The sequence below is a fragment of the Falco cherrug genome, chromosome 9, assembly GCF_023634085.1.
Source record: "Falco cherrug isolate bFalChe1 chromosome 9, bFalChe1.pri, whole genome shotgun sequence".
Lineage (NCBI taxonomy): Eukaryota > Metazoa > Chordata > Aves > Falconiformes > Falconidae > Falco > Falco cherrug.
Genome location: NC_073705.1, coordinates 10455910 through 10476014, shown reverse-complemented (window position 1 = coordinate 10476014; position 20105 = coordinate 10455910). Strand labels below are relative to the sequence as shown.

General features: G+C 56.0%; 1 protein-coding gene across 8 annotated transcripts in view; it reads left to right on the top strand.

Moving 5' to 3' along the window:
- Positions 1-18653, top strand: part of KCNT1 (potassium sodium-activated channel subfamily T member 1) — a 90624-nt gene extending 71971 nt beyond the window's left edge. For 3 of the 8 annotated variants that reach the window (XM_055720196.1, XM_055720202.1, XM_055720200.1), the window contains exons 13-32: positions 275-411; positions 652-715; positions 1536-1644; positions 2811-2919; positions 3754-3903; positions 4074-4312; positions 5904-6120; positions 6995-7100; positions 7226-7398; positions 7621-7692; positions 7984-8118; positions 8383-8494; positions 9159-9260; positions 9381-9464; positions 9849-9977; positions 10341-10361; positions 11133-11436; positions 13442-13504; positions 16470-16554; positions 16997-18653. In XM_055720196.1, the coding sequence (XP_055576171.1) occupies positions 275-411; positions 652-715; positions 1536-1644; positions 2811-2919; positions 3754-3903; positions 4074-4312; positions 5904-6120; positions 6995-7100; positions 7226-7398; positions 7621-7692; positions 7984-8118; positions 8383-8494; positions 9159-9260; positions 9381-9464; positions 9849-9977; positions 10341-10361; positions 11133-11436; positions 13442-13504; positions 16470-16554; positions 16997-17117 (2532 nt within the window). In that variant the 3' untranslated portion in view covers positions 17118-18653. Of the gene's footprint in view, positions 1-274; positions 412-651; positions 716-1535; positions 1645-2810; positions 2920-3753; positions 3904-4073; positions 4313-5903; positions 6121-6994; positions 7101-7225; positions 7399-7620; positions 7693-7983; positions 8119-8382; positions 8495-9158; positions 9261-9380; positions 9465-9848; positions 9978-10340; positions 10362-11132; positions 11437-13441; positions 16154-16469; positions 16555-16996 lie in introns of all 8 variants that reach the window. The other 5 variants (XM_055720199.1, XM_055720201.1, XR_008733821.1 and 2 more) reach the window with 4 other exon arrangements.
- The last annotated feature ends 1452 nt before the right edge of the window (positions 18654-20105 follow it).

Genomic DNA, 20105 nt, shown 5'->3' with positions numbered 1-20105 from the left:
TTTGCTGTGGGTGTGCAGATCTTCCCTAGTTCTGTAGTCAGATGTGCCTGCATTGGCTTTGTTATGCAGAATGGCGTGAAGAAGATGCTGATGTGTTTCCCAAGACCCTTGCAGGACCCTGGAGCGCGGGCAGGGGTCTCACACACCACCAGCAAAAATCAGAAGCCCCAGAGGAGCTGTTTGCCTAGGCAGCGCACCCCTGTGGTTCGGCTCACTGCGGCAGGCGTGTGCAGGACCACCAGCCTGCCGACCCATGCGAGCCTCTCTTTTCCAGGATTACTACGTGGTGATACTTTGCCCAACAGAGATGGATATCCAGGTGCGGAGGGTTCTGCAGATCCCTCTGTGGTCGCAGCGAGTGATCTACCTCCAGGGCTCTGCACTGAAGGACCAGGACCTCATGAGAGCCAAGTGAGCAGAGGGATGTGGACATGCTGCACAGACACGGCGAGGCTGGTCCTGCCACGCTGCTGAGCTGCCCGCAGTCCTTGGAGCCGCAGGGGAGGGTCCCCAGTGATGCCAGCCCAGATGCATGATGATGGGCATCCCGGCATGCCTTCACTGGGGGCTGGGAGGGGGCTGGCTGGTACAGGCAGATGCCCAGCTTTGCCGGCCCATGCGATTCACGGTGTCACTGTGCTCTGTTTGCAGGATGGACAATGGCGAAGCCTGCTTCATTCTCAGCAGCCGAAATGAGGTGGATCGCACCGCGGCGGTAAGCCGGACACAGGGACGGCACAGTCAGAGATTATTCATTTCTCAGCAAGAAGGGACTGGGGTGACCACTGTCTCTTGCCTCTGCCCGGCACAGGAGGCAGCTCAGGAGAGAGCATGGGGCTGAGCACTGAGCTCTGTCCCCTGGGCACCCACGGGGGCTGAGTACCCCGCAATCCTTTTGGCAGTCCACCCCAAAACCTCCTCTCCTTATGCAACCTTATTCCAGCCCAGGCAGGGACTTTGCTGGGAAGATGTTGGGTTTGGAGCCCAGGGAGAGGGAGGTGGTGGCAGACCCGGTGACAGCTCCGGCTGCTGGCTGGTGCCAGGGATGCTTCCCATGCTGTGGCAGTGGCTCCTGCCTGCCTGTGCTGTCCTCAGCCGGCACAGCCCTGTCCCTCCGACAGGCTTTTCTGCAGGTGCCAATGTGCCGAGCAAGGGGTGCTGTGCTCCCTCCCTGCTGCCAAGGCGCTGCCTGGCCTTTCCCTGCTTTGGCACTGGGCACTTCTGCTTGTAATGAAGCTGCCGAAGGGTCCCCATGAGAAACATGGGAATGGCACAGGGACGGCATGGGCACACGCAGCAGCACACGCCAGTTGAGCCCCTGTGGACTCATCCTCCTTCTGCTGTCCCAATTTCCCAGGGGTGCTGGGTTTGGGGGAGCAGGAGAGGGCTGTTCTCCCCCGTTAGCAGTGAGCGTTGGAGGAGCTCTTGCCGTACATCTCCGCGGTGGCCAGGTGCTTTGCAGTTCATCCCAGGTATCAAAGCATTGGGGAAAATAAGCTGTCAGACAAGTAGCTCTTGCTCTTCTCCTTGCCTAGGACCACCAGACCATCCTGAGAGCCTGGGCTGTGAAAGATTTTGCTCCAAACTGTCCTCTTTACGTTCAGATCTTAAAGCCTGAAAACAAGTTTCACGTCAAGTTTGCTGGTGAGTCAGAGGGGCTGCACAGCAGCCTGGCTGGTCCGGACTGTCCTTCCTGCCATCACAGATGTTTCCAGCAGTGTTTCCATCTCAGAGGAGTCCGTGACCTGGTGTTGAGACTTGTTAAACTGTGGTTTAACCTGACAGGTAGCTAAACACCACACAGCCACTCACTCCCCCCACCTCAGTGGGATGGGGGAGAGAACTGGGGGGAAAAAAAGTAAAATCTGTGGATTGAGATAAAGACAGTTTGATAGGACAGAAACAGAAGGGAGAACTATTATTATTATTACCATTATCATCATCATTATTATTTAATTTATTATTATTATTTATTATTATTATTATTACTACTACTACTACTATTACTGTTACTACTACTGGATTAGAATATACAAAACAAGTGATGCACAATGCAATTGCTCACCAGCCACCAACTGATGCCCAGCAAGCCCCCGAGCAGCGGCTCCTGGCCAGCTTCCCCCCAGTTTACATACTGGGCATGATGTCACATGGTCTGGAATATCCCTTTGGCCAGTTTGGGTCAGCTGTTCCAGCTGTGTCCCCTCTCAGCTTCTTGTGCTCCCAGCCTGCACGCTGGTGGGGTGGGGTGAGAAGCTGAATAGTCTTTAGTGTAAACACTGCTCAGCAAGTAAAACATCAGTGTATTACCAAGGTTATTCTCATCCTGAATCCAAAACACAGCACCGTACCAGCTACTAGGAAGAAAATAACTTTATCCCAGCTGAAACCAGGACAGACTCCTCATTGCCAGGAGATATTTTAGGGCCGTCAGCCCCTTTATCATGAGGTACACTAAAACCCGCAGCAACATGCCTGGGGCCAGGGCAGAGCTGGCTCCAGGCTGCCCTGGGCCGGACTGTGTGTGGGCTCACCTGTCCCACACGTGCTTGGATGTGTGTCCCCATGGACACAGCGATGGTGGATTGGTGTCCACCTGGCTGGTTTCCATCCTGCATCCCTGTTTTAACCCCATTCGTGGTGTTCCCCACGGGCTGTTTGTTGATCTGGCTGAAAGCCCTCCTGGACCGGCAGGAAGAAGAAGCCCCCAGCCCCAAACACCACCCCAATATTACTGCATACCCAGGCATTGCTGGCTGAGGACTCCATCCATCTACCTCCCTGCCATGACGGTCCCCTCTGCCTTTCAGATCACGTCGTCTGCGAAGAGGAGTGCAAGTACGCCATGCTGGCACTGAACTGCGTCTGCCCTGCCACCTCCACCCTCATCACACTGCTGGTGCACACATCCCGTGGCCAGTGAGTGCTGCCTGCATGCTGCCCTGCCTGTCCCTGCCTGCCCTTGCCCTGCAGCCCAAGCGTGGAGGGACAGCAGAACCCGGGGCTCTGAGCTCAGGGGGAGAGGGGAGGGGGCTGGGCCGGGGGGGCTGGGGGAGCACAGATGGGACCTAGGACCCCCAGCTGGATTGGGAGCAAAAGCCAGTATTGTAGGGGGAACATAGCAGTGTGGGTGGGCTGGCCAACACCACCTTTGCAGAGACTGGGAGTAAAAAGGTTTTCTTTATACTGGCATGGTCCTGCTGGCGGGAGGGTGCGTTCACAGCTGGTGCAGATGTGGACCCCGCAGGCTGTTTGGCAGGTTGATGTATGGCACAGCTGGAAGGAGCTCTGCCAGCCTGGGAAAGCGGCACTGTGGGTCCTGCACTCCTCAGCCAGGCAGAAATGTCTGAATTTTGGGTAAAGCGCCATCAAAAGAATTACAAAATGTCATTGCCAAATGACTCTTGTCCCATGCTCGGAGCTGTTTGCCAACACAGGCTTTGAACCCTGCCTCTGCGCCCCCCTGGGAGCCCTCATTAAATAAAAAGGCACTTAGAAATTAAAACAAGCTTGTCCTCAGCCTGCAAACGCCGACAGCTTGTGGAGGCGCGTGGCTGTAATCTCACCACTGTTGGTTGGTCTAAATGGCAGCTTCAGCGCTTATTAGCACTCCTGCCATGCGGCTGTGCCTGGGGAGCTGGATGCTGTGCCAGGGGCTGCGCCAGCACCGGGGTGTCCTGTCCTGGCACCGTGGTGGGGATCCCATCCCAGCACCGGGGGTCCCATCCTGGCATGCTGCTGCTGTTGTTGCAGGGAAGGCCAGGAGTCCCCGGAGCAGTGGCAGCGGATGTATGGGCGCTGCTCGGGCAACGAGGTCTACCACATCCGGATGGGCGACAGCAAGTTCTTCATGGAGTACGAGGGGAAGAGCTTCACCTACGCTGCCTTCCACGCGCACAAGAAGTGAGGGCAGGGGGGCGACGGGCAGGGGTGGGCAGGACATACCTGCCAGGTTTTGTCCCTTGGGCATCAGGGCTGGGGCTGGAGGGCAGTGCTAGGGCCTTTGTGCAGGGACAAAGCCCTGAAGGGGCTTTTCTCCAGCTGTGAATGCCCACATCGTGCTCCCGGCACAGGTACGGCGTCTGCCTGATCGGCATCCGCAGGGAGGAGAACAAGAGCATCCTGCTGAATCCCGGCCCGCGGCACATCATGGCAGCATCCGACACCTGCTTCTACATCAACATCACCAAGGAGGAGAACTCTGCCTTCATTTTCAAGCAGGAGGAGAAGCAGAAGAAGAAGGGCTTTGCGCGGAGAGGCACCTATGATGGTCCATCCCGCCTGCCGGTGCACAGCATCATCGCCAGCATGGGTGAGTTGGTGGGGCCTTGGCAGGGCAGGGGGACACTGGGGCTCCCCAGGAGCGGGGGCAGCAGCCTGCATGCACTGCTCCATCTCCTTCCCCGGGTCTGGTTTCATTTCCTTCCCCAAGTTTGGTTTTATTTTGCTTTTTGCAAACTCCTTGCCATGCCCCTCCACCTGGATTTTGCTGAAGCCACTGGAAATCCTTTTCCATCCCCTGTCCCAGTTGTCTCACCAGTGAAATACCCGCTGCTCCTTGCACCCTGGGTGCTCTCAACAAGCTCAAGTATCATTATTTGAGCTTGTGATGTCCATTATCATTAAGGGTGTTTGCGTAAATCCCCCAAGCCCTGGCTGGAAGAATAAATGTCGTTGGCCGCATCCTAAATCACGTTTATGATTCACAACCCGATGGAGAGCATAGATGGCTCTGCGGCGAGTGGCGCATTTTCGCAAATACAAAATACCATGAGTCATTACTTCCAGCTTGTATCTGGGGAGAGCGAAGTTTGGGGAGGCTGAGCTACACGAGCAGATTATATTTCAGGCAAATAATTTATGCGTTTGTACTCATGAGCAGCAATTTGCTTAGATTATTCCTGCCAAGCCACAAAGCGCTTTGCTGAACAGCATTTGTCAGTGTTCTCGTTACACGACTCGTTTGCAGAGGGACCTTTGGCGAAGAGTAATGAGAGGGAGAGAAACTGTGTGGGAGCAAGCAGGGCAGGGGTGCCCAGCGAGCCTGGCACTTGGGCTTTGCTCACTGCAAAACTCCCTGCGCTCCCAAGCATCTGAAAGTCACTGTTTGGCCAACAGTCAGATGAGAGCCTCGGTGGGGGTTTCTGATGGTGACTTGGTGGCCCAGGTCAATATTCCTGAAATATGTGTGACTTTTGGAAGCTGCTGGAGGACAGGATGAAGAAGCCTCTCTTGCTCCATGTAAAGATGTGGAGCTGATTGAAGGGGATGCAGAAGGTGGTTGAGGGTGATGCACTGTGCTGGGGGCTGCCCACCTGCCTCTCCTTGCGGGCTTGAGGACCAGCAGGTTGAAGGAGTGTCCATGGGGATGGCAGCATCCCAGCGAGGGGTAAACACAGTAGCATCAGCTTCTTCCTAACCTGGCTTGCATCTCCCAGAGCCTGCAAAGATCTGCAGGTAGATTAGGCTGGAGGGTTGTCATCTCTGAGATACATCAGAATAATAAAAACCATGGTAAAACCAGGTTTTGCAGGTTCAAGAGCAGCAGGTGGGCAAGCGGTTCAGCTGGTGCAGTGGAGGTGGTCACAGCTGGGGGACAGAGAGGGTGACAGGCCCCGGGGCCAGCAGCCTGTGCCCACCATGGGAGTAGCTGAGTTGTCACCTCAGGGAGATGCTCCACACAGCAGTGCCCAGGTGGATGTCACTGGTGGATGCTTTGCCTGCACCCCCCCTGCCTACAAATGGTTTAGCTTCCTCTGGGCTGTATTGAACAGGCACGGTGCATGGCCCTGTGTGCTCCACCTCGTCCCTGCGCAGGGCTCAAGGGCACGATGCTTTGCTGAGGCAGCTCTCTCCACCTCCTTATAGCATGTTTGCTGTGCTTCCTTCCCCGCCGTGTCCAGGTACAGTAGCCATGGACCTGCAAAACACAGAGTGCCGCCCCGCTAACAGCAGCAAGCTGGCTCTGCCGGCCGAGAACGGCTCGGGCAACCGCCGGCCCAGCATCGCGCCCGTCCTTGAGCTGGCTGACACCTCGTCCCTGCTGCCCTGCGACCTGCTCAGCGACCAGTCGGAAGATGAGATGACACAGTCAGACGAGGAAGGGTCAGCAGTTGTGGAGTGAGTCGCCCGCCTTCGGTCGAGCTGTCCCTTGTTTCAGAGAGACAGGGACCGCTGTGAGTGATGGGTGTTGAGTGGTGCCCGAGGGAGGCTCCGGCTCAGCCCCCTCGGCTTTTGTGTGAGCACACAAGCATCCATAACACGGGCAAGCGCTGCTTGGCCACAAGCCTTGTGGGCTTCTCTGGAGATGTTTCATCCAGGTATCAGCAAGTTGCACCAAGGCAGACACTGCTGGGGATGGGCAGGCTGTGCATCAGTCCTCTTGCCTCCTTTCATTCACTGACGTGAAGAGGATCCTGTTCTCCGTTCATTGCACATAAATTAGAAATACAACTGGTTACCTGTTTGGATGCTGTCACAGCAATGTGAGGAGTTTACAGAGTATCTGCAAACTCTCACAAATCGGCTTTTAATTCATGGCCGCTTTTAGCTACACTTTAAGTGAAAATTTTTGCTTCTGATTCCCTCAATAAAAATGGTGGGTTTTGTCTTTTAAATAGCTCTTCACCAAAACAAACACTAAAAATGGACTGTGAGGTTTTTTGCCTTTTTCTATGGCTCAGCGTTGCCCTCCTCTCCTGGAGCTTGCTGGCCTGTCTCTTTTCTACTGCACTCAATAGTCCTATCTGTACCTTCTCCAGCCATGCTGGGAACGTTGCATATTTACAATCTCATGATCCTTTGCATAGCCAAAATGATTCCTAAATATGTCTATTTTGGAAATTTTCCAGCTGCCGCAGGAGAGTTTTGCAAAACGTTTGCCAGCAATGCGCTTGGGCTGCTTCTATTAAATGTTTTTCCCAGCATCTGAGTGTTGCACATGTGGAAAGCTCTCCCCGTGTCCTCACACTGCTGGATTGTCTCTCTGCTGCAGGTATGTCAAAGGCTACCCACCCAACTCCCCCTACATTGGGAGCTCCCCGACTCTGTGCCACCTTTTACCCGAGAAAGCCCCGTTCTGCTGCCTGAGGCTGGACAAGGTATGACGGGGGCTGCGTGCGGCTGCCGGGGGCTGCAGCCTCCCCGGAACGGGACGACTCTGTGCGTGGTGGGTGGGCAGCTGCGAGCCACACACTGAGTTCCTGCCTTGCCTTCCACCACACAGGGCTGCAAGCACAACAGCTTTGAAGATGCCAAAGCCTACGGGTTTAAGAACAAACTGATTATCGTTTCGGCAGAGACAGCTGGGAACGGGCTGTATAACTTCATTGTCCCCCTTCGTGCATACTATCGGTCCCGCAAGGAGTTGAACCCCATCGTGTTGCTGCTGGACAACAAGCAAGTACTTTTCCGCGGATGTTTTCCATTGCCCCGAGCCCTTCCCTGTGTTTTTATGGGCATCTCATACTGTGGGGATGGGAGTGTGGGGGCATGGCAGTGCCACCGTTGGGTACCTCAGCTGATGTTGGCCCTTGGGGAGTCCTGCGTGAGTTTTGTGTCTGTCTATCTTTGCCCCATGGACTTGCTGAACCCCCTTGCTCTCTGTTGCTCTTCCTCCAGGCCTGAGCACCACTTTCTGGAAGCCATCTGTTGTTTCCCTATGGTTTACTACATGGAGGGCACGATCGACAAGTAGGTGTTTGCACGTGTGCCTGTGACTTACGGTGCTGCCTAAATGTGTTGCGTTGAGCCCAGTCCAGACTTTTAGGTCATCCCTGGAGAAGCCCCAGGGTTGGTACTATAAGAGCTGATCCCACCCTTGGCTTCTTGGGTTGTCACCCCCCCCCGGTAGATGGGAGCAGGTGAAGAGCTGGTGGTTGGGAGCAGCTTGGGCTTGCTGTAGCGCTGCGCGTCGCAGCGTGCTGCTTCCCTGTGTCCTTTCCAAGGGCTGACCCTGCGCTCTTCTCTTTGGGAACTGCCCAGCCTGGACAGCTTGCTGCAGTGTGGCATCATCTATGCTGACAACCTGGTGGTTGTGGACAAGGAGAGCACGATGAGTGCCGAGGAGGACTACATGGCAGATGCAAAGACGATTGTCAACGTCCAGACCATGTTCAGGTGAGGAGTGACCACTGCTCCGGCTCCGTCGTGGCCACTTACCTCTGCTGGAGACCAGAGTGGGAAGGGTGCCCGTGGCTGGGGTGGTGGCTACGGGCAGTGAGACATCGCTGTGGCTGGGCTCGCTATAAGAAACAGCATCTAATCAGCTATTTCTGACCTCAGGCGAGCACAGGGATGGTTTTGGTCTTCCTCAGCTTTAAATGCAGGGAGCGCTCTCACTTTTAAGTGAGCTGCAGGTCAACAGGTCTCTTTCCATTTCAGGCTCTTCCCCAGCCTCAGCATTATCACAGAGCTGACCCACCCCTCCAACATGAGGTTCATGCAATTCAGAGCAAAGGACAGTTACTCTCTTGCCCTTTCCAAGCTAGAAAAGGTAAGAGAAGGTCTTCCTCTGCACACGGGGCCTGGGAAGTCAGCGCTGAGAGGGACTACATTTGAGCTCCTCAAGGTCCTGTGCTCTTCTGCATGCTGCAGCTACCACAGCTAGTGCGCATCTGCCTGAGATAACCTGCAGCAAACAAATAAGAGGGTAGTTCATCTTCGGATTAGCTACCTCCTCCTGTGTATTTATTTATTCAGTGGCTGGAGTTTGTGCTGCTTTGCCTACTGCTGTGCTGGGTACACTGGCCCTCTGAATCAGGTAATCAGGTTTAATGCTGTGGCTGCAGTAAGGAGTCACTGTGCTGAGACAGATCTTCTGACAAGGGAGAAAATACCCCTGAACCAGATGCTGGGGCATGTGAAAGCGCCACATCCAGCCCATGTCAAAAAACTCAACCATGTCTCACACATTTAAATGCAGTAATAAAAACCCTTCCACCCAGTGTAAGGATGCTGTCCTGGTTCCCTCCCGGCACACCCACCAGAAATGCTGTGCTGGTGTCCTCCCATTTTCATGAGTCTTCTAGCTTTTGTGCAACTTGAGTGCGGGGCAGACTGCGTGGCTTGGCTTTGCTAAATGCCCTGGAGGCATGTGAACAAGCCCTCTGCCAACAGTGTTTGCCTGCGTGTGCTCATGTCTTCCCTTCCTCTTCCAGAAAGAGCGAGAGAACGGCTCCAACCTGGCCTTCATGTTCCGGCTGCCCTTCGCGGCTGGCAGGGTCTTCAGCATCAGCATGTTGGACACGCTGCTCTATCAGGTGAGAGCCTGGCGGGCTCTGGGTACCGCACCCCTGCAGCTGTGGCCAGCCCTTTGCATCTCCCAATGAATAACTGAGCAAACCTTTTCTCCGGTTTCTTGCCCAAATGTCTCCCCCCAGTCATTCGTGAAGGACTACATGATTACCATCACTCGGTTGCTGCTGGGCCTCGACACCACGCCGGGCTCCGGCTACCTCTGTGCGGTAGGTGCTGAGTCCCTCTGGGTTGAAACCATCAGGGCAAGTCTTTGTGGATCTGGTGGGATCTGTCACCCTCCGCATGAGGGTGGAGGGTTCCCCTCTTCTGGGGAGTCAGGGGGGAGGCAGCATTGCCAGGACATCGCTCCCCTCCATTGTGTGCAGGGAACCTCAGCGCTGCTGAGAGCCCAAAAGCCCAAGAGCTGCCAAGGACCAAAGCCCCTGTTCTGAAGGCTGAGGTTGGAAATTGCCCCTGGTCTTTCTGTGGAGTCTGTCTCACCTTTGGGACTGACATGGATGAGCCGGGGTGAAGCTCAGGAGCAGCCCGAGGTGCTCCTTAGTGAGTTCTGCATGGTGCAGGGCGGTTGATGCTTGTCCTGTATTGCTCAGATGAAGATCACTGAAGATGACCTGTGGATCCGGACATACGGTCGCCTTTTCCAGAAGCTCTGCTCCTCCAGTGCGGAGATTCCCATCGGGATTTACAGGACAGAGTCACACATGTTTGCAACCTCTGAGGTAGGGGCATGGCAGCAGCATGTGCTAGGAGGGGTTGCTGGTGGTCCCAGCCGAGCATCACCGCCTGGCAGAGATGCGGTCCATGAGGCTGGCTGGGGCCATGGAGCCCCTTGGGCCTGGCTGCAGCAGTGGTGGGGAGGAGCGAGGGGAGGGGAAGCTCTGCCTTTGCTTTGTTAGCAGCCTTGTATCGGTGGTGGTCTCTGGGCAGTAGCCTGGCTGCGGGCAGGCGGGGGGATGTTCTCGGCACAGCTCTGCAGTGCCGCGTGGCACCGAGTGCCCGGGGTGCAGGTGGGATGTGGCGCAGCAGGGATGACCGTTCACTGGGCTGACACTTTATTTTTCCTTCCTTTTCCCCCACTGCAGCCCCATGACATCAGAGCACAGGTGAGTGCCGCTCACATCCAGCCACCGGGCGCTCCGGCATTACCCTGGCTGTCAGTGCCGCCCCCTGGTCCTCCCCCACCTGGGGGGCTGCCCATGGGCAAGCACTAGGCTGGCTTATGCCAGCGGCTCCTCGGGCCACCAAGGGCCACTGAGAGCCACCGTATGCCTTGTGCCAGCTGTCACCCCGCTGCCAGCATGGTGCTGCCTATCCCTGTGGAAAGGCGATGCTGGCTGAGCCTTGGCAGTCTGGAAAGACAAAGTCCTTGGCGCCATGAAGTGTAATTAACTGGGATAAGGAGCAGGAGACTGAGCCAGGCTCCAGTTTAAATACCTTCTGTTTTCAGCTTTGTAGGAAGCAGCTACAAGGAGCCGAAAGTCAATATTTAATTAAATGCAATCTGCCACTTTCTTAGAGATGCTTTAAACTGTTTTATTAATGAACTCCTGCTCACCAGTGGGGATTGCTGTATCGGAGATGCGGCAGCATGTCGGCTGTAAGATGAAAGAGAGGGAGACAAGGGCACGGCTGTGCCTTGGGCAGCCCAGAGATCATCGTGTGAGAGATGTCGGGTGCCCGTTAGACTCCACTCGACGGCGCTTAGCCCAAATCTGCCGATCAAGTAGTTGTAGCAGTCCAGAGATGATGTGCTGGGAGGGTGCGTGGGGGTCAGAGGAAGGATCCCATCCCATGGGTGGGATCCCCCCCATCAGAGACAGGCAGGGTCTTTATGCCTCTCCCCTGCCCCCCCCCGTGACCTGCTGGGCTTCCAGTCACAGATCTCAATCAATGTTGAGGACTGCGAGGACACAAAGGACGTCAAGGAGCACTGGGGCATCAAGACCAGCCACCATAGGAACTCCTGCTCCAGTGACCAGTCCGAGCACCCGCTGCTGCGGCGCAAGAGCATGCAGTGGGCGCGCCGGCTGAGCAGGAAGGGCAACAAGCACTCCAGCAAGACGGCTGAGTGGATCAGCCAGCAGCGCCTCAGCCTGTACCGGCGCTCCGAGAGGCAGGAGCTTTCCGAGCTCGTTAAAAACCGTATGAAGCACCTGGGCTTGCCCACCACCGGGTATGGTAAGTGCCGTTCGGTTGCGCTTCTTCTGCGGTGGTGCATCCTACTCGTGGGCTCCTCAGGTAACCCCGCGCCAAGCCTAACCCCGTGCCGAGCCTAACCCCGCGCCGAGCCTAACGCCATGCCAAGCCTAACCCACACCAACCCTCCCCCACGCCAAGCCTAACCCTGCAGGCACCGCCGGGGCCAGCTCCGAGCGGCGCCATTCCTCAGCTTGCTTGTGCTTCTGCAGGCGAGCGCGTCCAAGGCTGGGGTCCCACAGCGCAGAGCCCCACCGCCTGCCACCCCCACTGCTGAGGGCAGGCAGCCACCCCCATGGCAGGGCTCTGGGATGGGCCAGGCAGGAGTTTGCCGCAGCAGGGTGACCCTCGCCCTCCTGCCTGCAGCGGGACCCCGTGCCACCATGCAGCTCTTGGGCCCCGCTTGCCCCCGGCTTTGTGGCCCTGCAGAAACGGTGGCTCAGGACACACTGACTCCAAGTCACCAAAACCCTTCTGCCCCAGAGCCCCCCGGAGCGCGGCAGGGACAGGTGAAGCCCCACCAACTGGCACAGACCCCTTTTCTGATAGACTTCATAAAACTATTCCATGGAAAACATTTCGGTAGCAGCAGTGCTGGCTGAGCGGTTTGCTTCATTGTGTGTGAAACCGGTGTCTGGCTGCAATGAGCCCGCACAGTCCCAGGGCGCTCGCAGCGCTCGGGGTGCCGCTGTGCAGCCGCATTTCTTGTGAAGCTTCTCACCTGCCCATCAGTGCTGGTGTCTGTGTCCCCCCCAGGACGATTCCCCACCCCTTGGTTATGACAAAGTCTGTAGCCCACAGCTTTCTTGGTTGGTTTGGTTTGGGTTTTTTTTTGGTTTGTGGTTGTGTGGTTTTTTTCCTTTCTTTCTTTTAAGTTATCCTGTGCTGCTGCCTGTTTGCTCCATCCTGGAAAAACGTCCGTCCACCCACACGCAGACTGGCACCGTGCCCCAGCTGGGATGGGAGCACACTTTGGGAGGTGGGGAAGGGGGATTCCTCCTCTCCCATCTTGACTTCTCCCTCGCAGCCCTTCAGGCACGTGAAAGAGGAGAAGAAAATGTAAAGAAATGCAGCGCAACAGGGGGGGTGGAGTGGAGGGCAGACAGGCTGGTGGTGGCATTGGGGAGGGAGGCAGGACAGCCGGCTGGCAGCTGGATAGAGCGGGCACAGGGCACACCAGGTGAGGGCTTGCAGTGCTGTATCCCACCCATCTTTTTTTCCTAATCCCAGAAGTTTTTGCTGCTTTTCTGGGGTTCTTCAGCTCTGTTGCAGCTCTGCTGCAGAAGCCGGAGGACGGCTGGTGGCAATCAGGTGTTTTACACAGCTGCTGGATACGGGGAGCTGGGAGACAGGGTGCACCCGAGGAACAGCCCATGTGCCCGAGGCAGGAGCTGCCGTGGCGTGTGCTGCTGAGGGCAGGCTGCGGCGCGGCATCCCCTGCAGATGCAGGCAGAGGTCAAGGCAGAGGCAGCTTCCCTGCCTGTGTGGCCTCAGCTGAGGGTCCCGAGGGGTCACCCTGCAGCCAGCCCCACCGGGATGCCTGGGGCACCATTGGCTGGGTTAACGTTGGAGTTTGCATCCTTCTCCTCGTCGATCGGGCAAATTGTGGTTGGAGCAAACCGGGGGAGCTCTGGCAAGCGAAGAGGCAGTGGGCGCTGCAGGACCCGTCTCCGGTCGGGGTGGGAGGGCAATGCCTGGCTGGGAGCGGGGCGCTGGGCACGGCGGGGGGACCAGCAGCTCCCTGGCCCCTGTGGCACGTCTGCGGCCGGCTGTGCTGGGACTGTGCATTGTCACCGTGTGTCACCGTCAGTGTCTGGACACCCATGGCGTTTTGGAAGAACACGTTGCTCTGCCTTCTCCCCTTTTTCTTTTGCTCATTTTATTGCTGCAGTGCAGGAGCTCGTCTCTGGTATTTGCCGAATCATGGCTTGCTGACACCTCTCTCTCTCTCTGTTTATGTCTGTGCCTTTCCCTGTATGTTCTGTAGAGGATGTAGCAAATTTAACAGCCAGTGATGTGATGAATCGGGTAAACCTGGGATATTTGCAAGGTAATTCCCTTTCCCTGAGAGTCCCGTGTGCAGCATACAACAAGATCATGCCAGCTAAGCCCAAATCACACCCTTGCCGGTTTTCACCTTAGATACCCCAGCCTTTCAAGCACTAATTTGTTGGGTGGCATTGGAAAACAAAAGACCGTCCTGCAACAGCGGTACAAACGTAGGGCTCTGCAAAGTCATGGAGAGAAAAACCTCAGGGACCCTTTTGTAGTTGAATCCTTACAGGGAAATCACAGCCCTCAGCTGTCATTAAAAGAAACCCTCCCTCCACTGCTCTGCAAGTTCGTTTTGGTCTGTAAAGCCTGTGGCAATCTGAGGAGAGGATTTGCGGGGGGACGAGCGCAGCGGAGCTGCTGGTGTGTGCTGCGATGAGACGCTGGAGCTGCTGCGCCAGCCTCTTCACCTCTCGGGCACACAGGGGTCAGCCACAGCTCGGGGCAAGGCAGCACTCGGAAAGCCCTTTGTAATCCCTGGCTCGTGGTCCTGGACAACTCCCTAGGGGAAGCAGACCCTTAGGCGTAGCAGACCCTGTTTCTAACTGGGGTAGAGCGAGGTTGCTGGTGCTGCCCATCCTGCAGACACCCCGGGGCACCTTGCTGGCACCTGCAGGGTTATTGCAGCACTTACACCTTTACACAGTGGTGTAGAGTGCCCTGGAAAGGCCTCTTTTTACCACAGCAGCCTAGAGGTTAGCAGTAGCCCGACCTAGCTGTATTGAAGGCTTCACTAGCCCATGCTTAAGGTGAAAAGTTGGCATTTTCCTATAAACTCTGTCCTTCATCAGAGAAGCAGCCCCAGCTGGGGCTCATGGAAGCCCCATGCCAGCAGAGTATATTGCCAGCTGGCCGGTGGGTGCTGGGCAGAGCTCAGACCCCTGCTGGTATCTCCCCCTCCCACAGAAGAGCTGGGGCTGAGTTTAGCCACCTGCTAAACCAGGAGACCCTGGGGGTGAACGTCCAAGGTGGTGGCATCACTGCTGGGGGCTGCGTGGGTTGGGGAGCTGGATCTCAGTGTTGGTTTCCCCCCTCCAAAAAAAAAAAGATGTAAATTTTTGGTTTGCTGGTGGGTGCTGCTGGGCTGAGCCGTGCCGCAGGGGACGATATGGCAATATACTTGGTGGGTTTAGCAGTGCCTGGCTCGGCTGCATGGGGGGTCAGGAAAAGGTGCTTCCATGGAGCAGGGAAACCTGCCGTGAGCCAGGGCCCCTCCCCGCCTCCCCCGTCATGTCAACCCCCTCCCCGTGTCTCCCGCCAGGTCCCAGGGTCCGTGTGCCACCCGTGCCCCAGCATTGCCACTCCCTGTCCCCGCCTCGCTGTAAGGCTGAGCACTGGGATGGCCAAAGCTCTCCGGCCAGCACCTGGGGCTGGGCACCCCGGCACAGGTCGGGGGGTCCCACAGAGCATCGCCCAGCTGCAGCACCCTCTGTGGCCTCAGCAGTGCCAGGGAGGTGTCTGAACAGCAGAACAAGGGTCTTGTGTCCCCCTGCAAGCGCTGCTGTAGTGTGGTACCGGTGCAGTCCAGCCATGGGGATGCCCTGGGGCCCATCTGGATGCACACTGGCCAAATGCATGGTGAAGGCAGCCCTGGGTGGGGGGCGGGGAACCTGTTTGAATCCCTGTGAAGGATGCCAGGCCAGGTGGCTGCAGTGGCTTGAGCTGCTGTGGCTCATGTCACAGCTGGAGAAAAGCCCCACTTCAGAGCTTTCCACCTCAGTCCTGAGGCTGAAGAGCAGCGGTACTCCTCGCCCGCAGGCTGCCTTGACCACCCTCCCCTGCCTGGGGTGTTCGCACACCCATGGGTGTCGTTACAGCAGGACACAGCCTGTGTCCCATCGTATGGCAGGGCAGCCTGTGACCAGGGGATCCCCCCACCCCGGGCAGGGGAGGGCAGGGGTGTGGTGGTGGGAGCAGCAGGAAGAGCTGCAGGGAGCAGCCCCCAGCCTGGAGCTAACGCCTGTCCCGGTGGCTGGTCCCTGGTCCTGCTGCCCACCAAACCAAGCTCCCTTTGTGTGAGATCGGCAAACATTGGTGTGCACCTGGGCCTTTCCCAGGCATCCCAGTGACAAGCCTTGCAGCGAGCTGCTGTCCTGCTATGCTCCTCATGCTGCCCCGGCGTCCGTCTGTCCGCCCCTTGCCATCCTGTCCATCCGCACCCGGTCGCTCAGTCTGTAAATGGTGTTATTTGTCACAGCTTTTGCCCCCTCCCCGGCCGCCCGCAGCCTCGCGCCCCCGCCCCCATTCATTTCACCCATGATCTTGTTCTCGGCTATTTCGGAAAGCGCAGGGCTCCCCCCCGGGCCTTGAGGCCGCCCGTTCGCCCTGCGCAGCACCCATGGGTGCATCTCTCGGTGGCCCCGAGCCCTCCCAGGAGGTCACCGTAGTTCAGAGCTGTCCCCGAATGGCATCGAGGGCTCTGAAACGCCACGGAGGTGGTGTTTCCCTTGGGCAGGAGAAAGAAGCAATCGTTGAACTAAATCCTGTTGCTGGATGATGCTAAATTAAGTAACTCAAGATGGGGAGAAGTGGGCAGAGCGTTCGAGCGGCCTGGGGGGGTTTGGCTGCCCTGACCCGGTGGTTGGAGTCGTTGTGCTATACCTAACACAGCAAGACTAACCTGTTCCCTTTTTTGCACTAAACCAAGGTAAGATATACTTTTTTTTTTTTTTTTTTTTTTTTTGAGGGGAGCGGGGTCTTTGAATAGTTACATCTGCCAGTCCCCTGGGTCAGGCCATGGTGGGGGAGCAGCTGGGGAGGTGTGGAGGGAGGTGGCAGCGATGTCCTTGGTGCTCTCCCAGTGGCAATGCAGTTGCCCATGGCCTCCCCCAGTGATGGGACCCATTTGCTGTCCTTGGGGATGAGCCGTGACCCCTCAGTGCCAGGGGACGCTGCAGTGGGAGCGAGGGCCACGGGGCGTCTGTCTGAGCATCCCTCATCAGCCCTTTCCCCTCCTCTGACAGACGAGATGAATGACCACCAGAACACCTTGTCCTACGTCCTGATCAATCCCCCTCCGGACACGCGGCTGGAGCTCAATGATATCGTGTAGGTGTTGAACCCACCCACCCGAGCACTCCCTGTGCCCCCAGACCCGCCTCCGTGCCATCGGCTGCCCTGGCCCATTGCTTCCCATCATTTCTCATACAGACCAGTGGGTTTTGCCTCTTCCCCAGGCCATTCCCCCTCCCCGTGATCCTGAGCGGTGCCCAACCCCCCCCAGCCCCACCTTTGCTCATCGCTGCTCCAACCTGCAGTGCCGAGGTTGGCCCCTGGTTTTGTCAGGCAGCACTGGGAGAAATAACTCTGAATTATTTTAATAGCTGCTGTGCTGGCAGGGGCAGCAGCTCCCAGTGTGGTGCGATGGGGTATCCCTGCATGTCCCAGCCTCCAGGATGGGCCAGACCCCAATTTAGGGGTCGCACAGCTCCCTCCTGCCATCGGGGAACCAGCGGGGGTTCCAGCGGTGTAACTGGGCTGTGCCCCGCAGGTACCTGATCCGCTCCGACCCGCTGGCCCATGTGGCCAACGATGGCCACAGCCGCAAGAGCAGCTGCAGCAACAAGCTGGGCTCCTGCAACCCCGAAACACGCGATGAGACCCAGCTGTGAGCAGCCCCCCCGCACCCCGCACCCCTGCCAGGGGCCGGCGGGCTCTGGGGAGAGGCGGTGAAGAAGAGGATGGCCAGCCGGGGGGAAGGCTGCTGCCCACGGGTGCCTGCTGCCCCAGCGGAAGGTGATGCCCAGCCTGGCTCTGCGCCACAGAAGGGATGCCTGGACCTCCGGGAGGGATGGGACAGCCGGACAGACCGACAGCCAGCAGTCGTACACCCCGTGGCTTTTAACTTTTTATATGAATACCGCAACTAGTGAGAAAGTCTTCGCTGGTGCTGGTGGGACGTGGCTGAAACCAGACAACTGACCCTGTGTGAGCAGGACTGCATTTCATATTGCCCCCAGGTGATTTGCATTTGATGGGGCTTGTCAATTCCAGAGCAAAACTGCCCCAAAACCCTCCTCTTCCTCCTTTGCCAGGTATCCCCTGGGGTACCCAAACTTCTGCTCTTTCACCCAGCTCATCTTCATTCTCTGCTGGTTTTCTGTTATGGGCACTGATGTAAGGAGCACTCAGTGGACTTGCTGGTGGCCGTGGGATGGGATGGGATGGGATGGGATGGGGAGAGTGAGGGGGGCATCCAGCTCCCACCGGTGCCATGCAGGGGCTACCCTGCCTCCAGTGCATCTTGCCGTCTCTCGAACCAAAATACCCCAAAGCCAGGTGGCCAAAAGCTGTGCCATCCCTGTGGCAGTGCCTCTCGTCACACGTGCCCAGCTCTAGCCTGAGCCCCGGGCACGGTGCCCCTGCGTTTGTGTCCCCTGCCAAGCCTGTCCCCCATCACTGCTGCTATGGGAGCTGAGCTGCCTGGGGGGATGACAGTGGGGTCCCTGTGCCAGGGTTGGGGGTGATGGGGCAGGCTGGCTGGGGACACGTGGGTTGGTATCTCGGCTCAGCCCCCTCCCCTCCTTCCAGGGGGAATTTGGGGCCCGACAAACCCCCGTGGCTTTCCCTCCTTCCCCTCCCCGGGTCCTGGACCCGTGCCAGCTAAAGGCAGCAGGTCCTGCCTGCACCCCCTGCCTGCTCCGCCCCCCACCCCCTCAGCTCCCTCCATCCTTGCTTCACTTCATAACCCGGCACAATGGTGCAGCCAAGGTACATGAATGTACAGAGGTGTCACCTCACACCCCACAGCATCGCACATGCTGCCCAGCTGTTCTCGGGCAGCAGCGGCTGACCTGCAGAGACCTGTTGATAGCAGAAACACCGGATGTATTTCCCATCTATTTTTGCACACTTTACAACGTTGCTGCATAAAGGTTTTCTTTGACTGCCAAGGGACTAGCTGGGTTGTTAACTTTATATACTTTTACATCCATATATTAAAACTCCAATGTGGTTTTTTGGGGTTTTTTTCCTTCTTACAGAGAAGCCTGTAAAGCACAACATTGCCATGAAATTTTCCCTCCTGGACTTGCTGTGCACTGAATGGTTTATTGCCATTAACATTTGCCATCATTCCTCTTGACACCCCCAATAAAAGTTGTTTACAAAAAAACCCCAACAACAACAACAAACCCCAAACAACAAACCCAAACCCCATAACCTGTTTAAAAATGCAGTTTTAAGCAGTTGGGGAGATGTCCCATCCCAGAAGGAGGATGCGCAGGGTAGGACCCATACCAAGCCCAGCATCATCTGGAGAAGGTGTTGAGAAAGACCTTCTGTGTCCAGATGGGGTTGGAGGGGGAAAAGAGGTCATTTTTTTAAATTTTAATCCTAATTTTTTTCCTGATGTGCTGGTCACGAGGCCCTGGGTGACCCGCACCAGGCACTACCAGCTGGTGGAACGTCACGGCTCTGAGAGCTACTGCGGTTAAAAAGCAACAAGCCCAGCCTGCCAGCTCGACGGTGCCACTGCACTTAGCTGTGGGCACAACCAGAACTGGCTCTGATGTTTTTTGGTTGGTTTTTTTTTTTTTGGGGGGTGTGGGGTGTGTTTTGTTTTTTTTCCTAATTATGAATTTGTGTATCTATTGGGTTAAGGCAGATACGCATTTTATTCATTTCCATTTGCAACTTAGCATGCCAAAAGTACCATTTAAAATAAAATAATAAGTTTTGTAGGCTAAAAAGCAAGCGCAGCTGAAGTACAAAAGCATACGGCTGTGTTAAAAGTTCAAGATAACTCCAGAAATGCCTCATCAAGTGTTAATAAATTTAATTGCCTAGATTTCAGACAGATGATTTTCCAATCCCCACTTAACTTTCAAGGCAGAGTGGAACAAAGCAGTGTTACAGGTTTAAAAGCAAAAACCACACCAAAGGCCCCAGCAGCATGGATGATGTGATTATCTGCACGTTTACTCAGAACAGTTTTTAATTATTTTTTTTTTCCATTTGCCTGGCCACTGGGGCACCGAGCTCTGTAAGCACAGCATTAGTGAGCACAGGGCAGCGAGCACAGCTCCAGCAGCGCCGTGTTTCCCCACTCAACACCCACCCCCCAACCCCCAAGTGCAACATGCCCCCAGCACCTACATCAGATGCAAAGACATCGGGTGCTGCGGCAGGAGCTCAGCCTTAGGTCCCTCGCCTTCCTCAATTCTTATTGACCTTTAAGTGGAGGAGATAATTAGCATAAGAGGAAACCCACATACCAAAAGAAGTATAGACTATATGTGGTTTGTGATCCTATTAAAATAACAACCCTCAATATTACTGTATTTTGACAACGCTTCTGTTTGTTTAATGTATAAATACATGTATTTAAAAAGAAAGCTATGTGTATAAACCATACGCACTTTGCAGACGTTCTTTCTATGGTGTAAATTTATAGCAGACATTCTAATGGGATGTTGAAATAAATACTGTAGATACTTACCTGTGGTCAATGCAAGTCTAAAACCAAACATTTAACTTTTCTAATTCTTTAGACACAGTTACAATACTAATGTAAAAACAAAAGTATTTTATTTTTGTAATGGTCCTGGCAACATTGATGCATCAAGAGTCATTTCTGCTTACAAAAGGGCTGTCTGGGA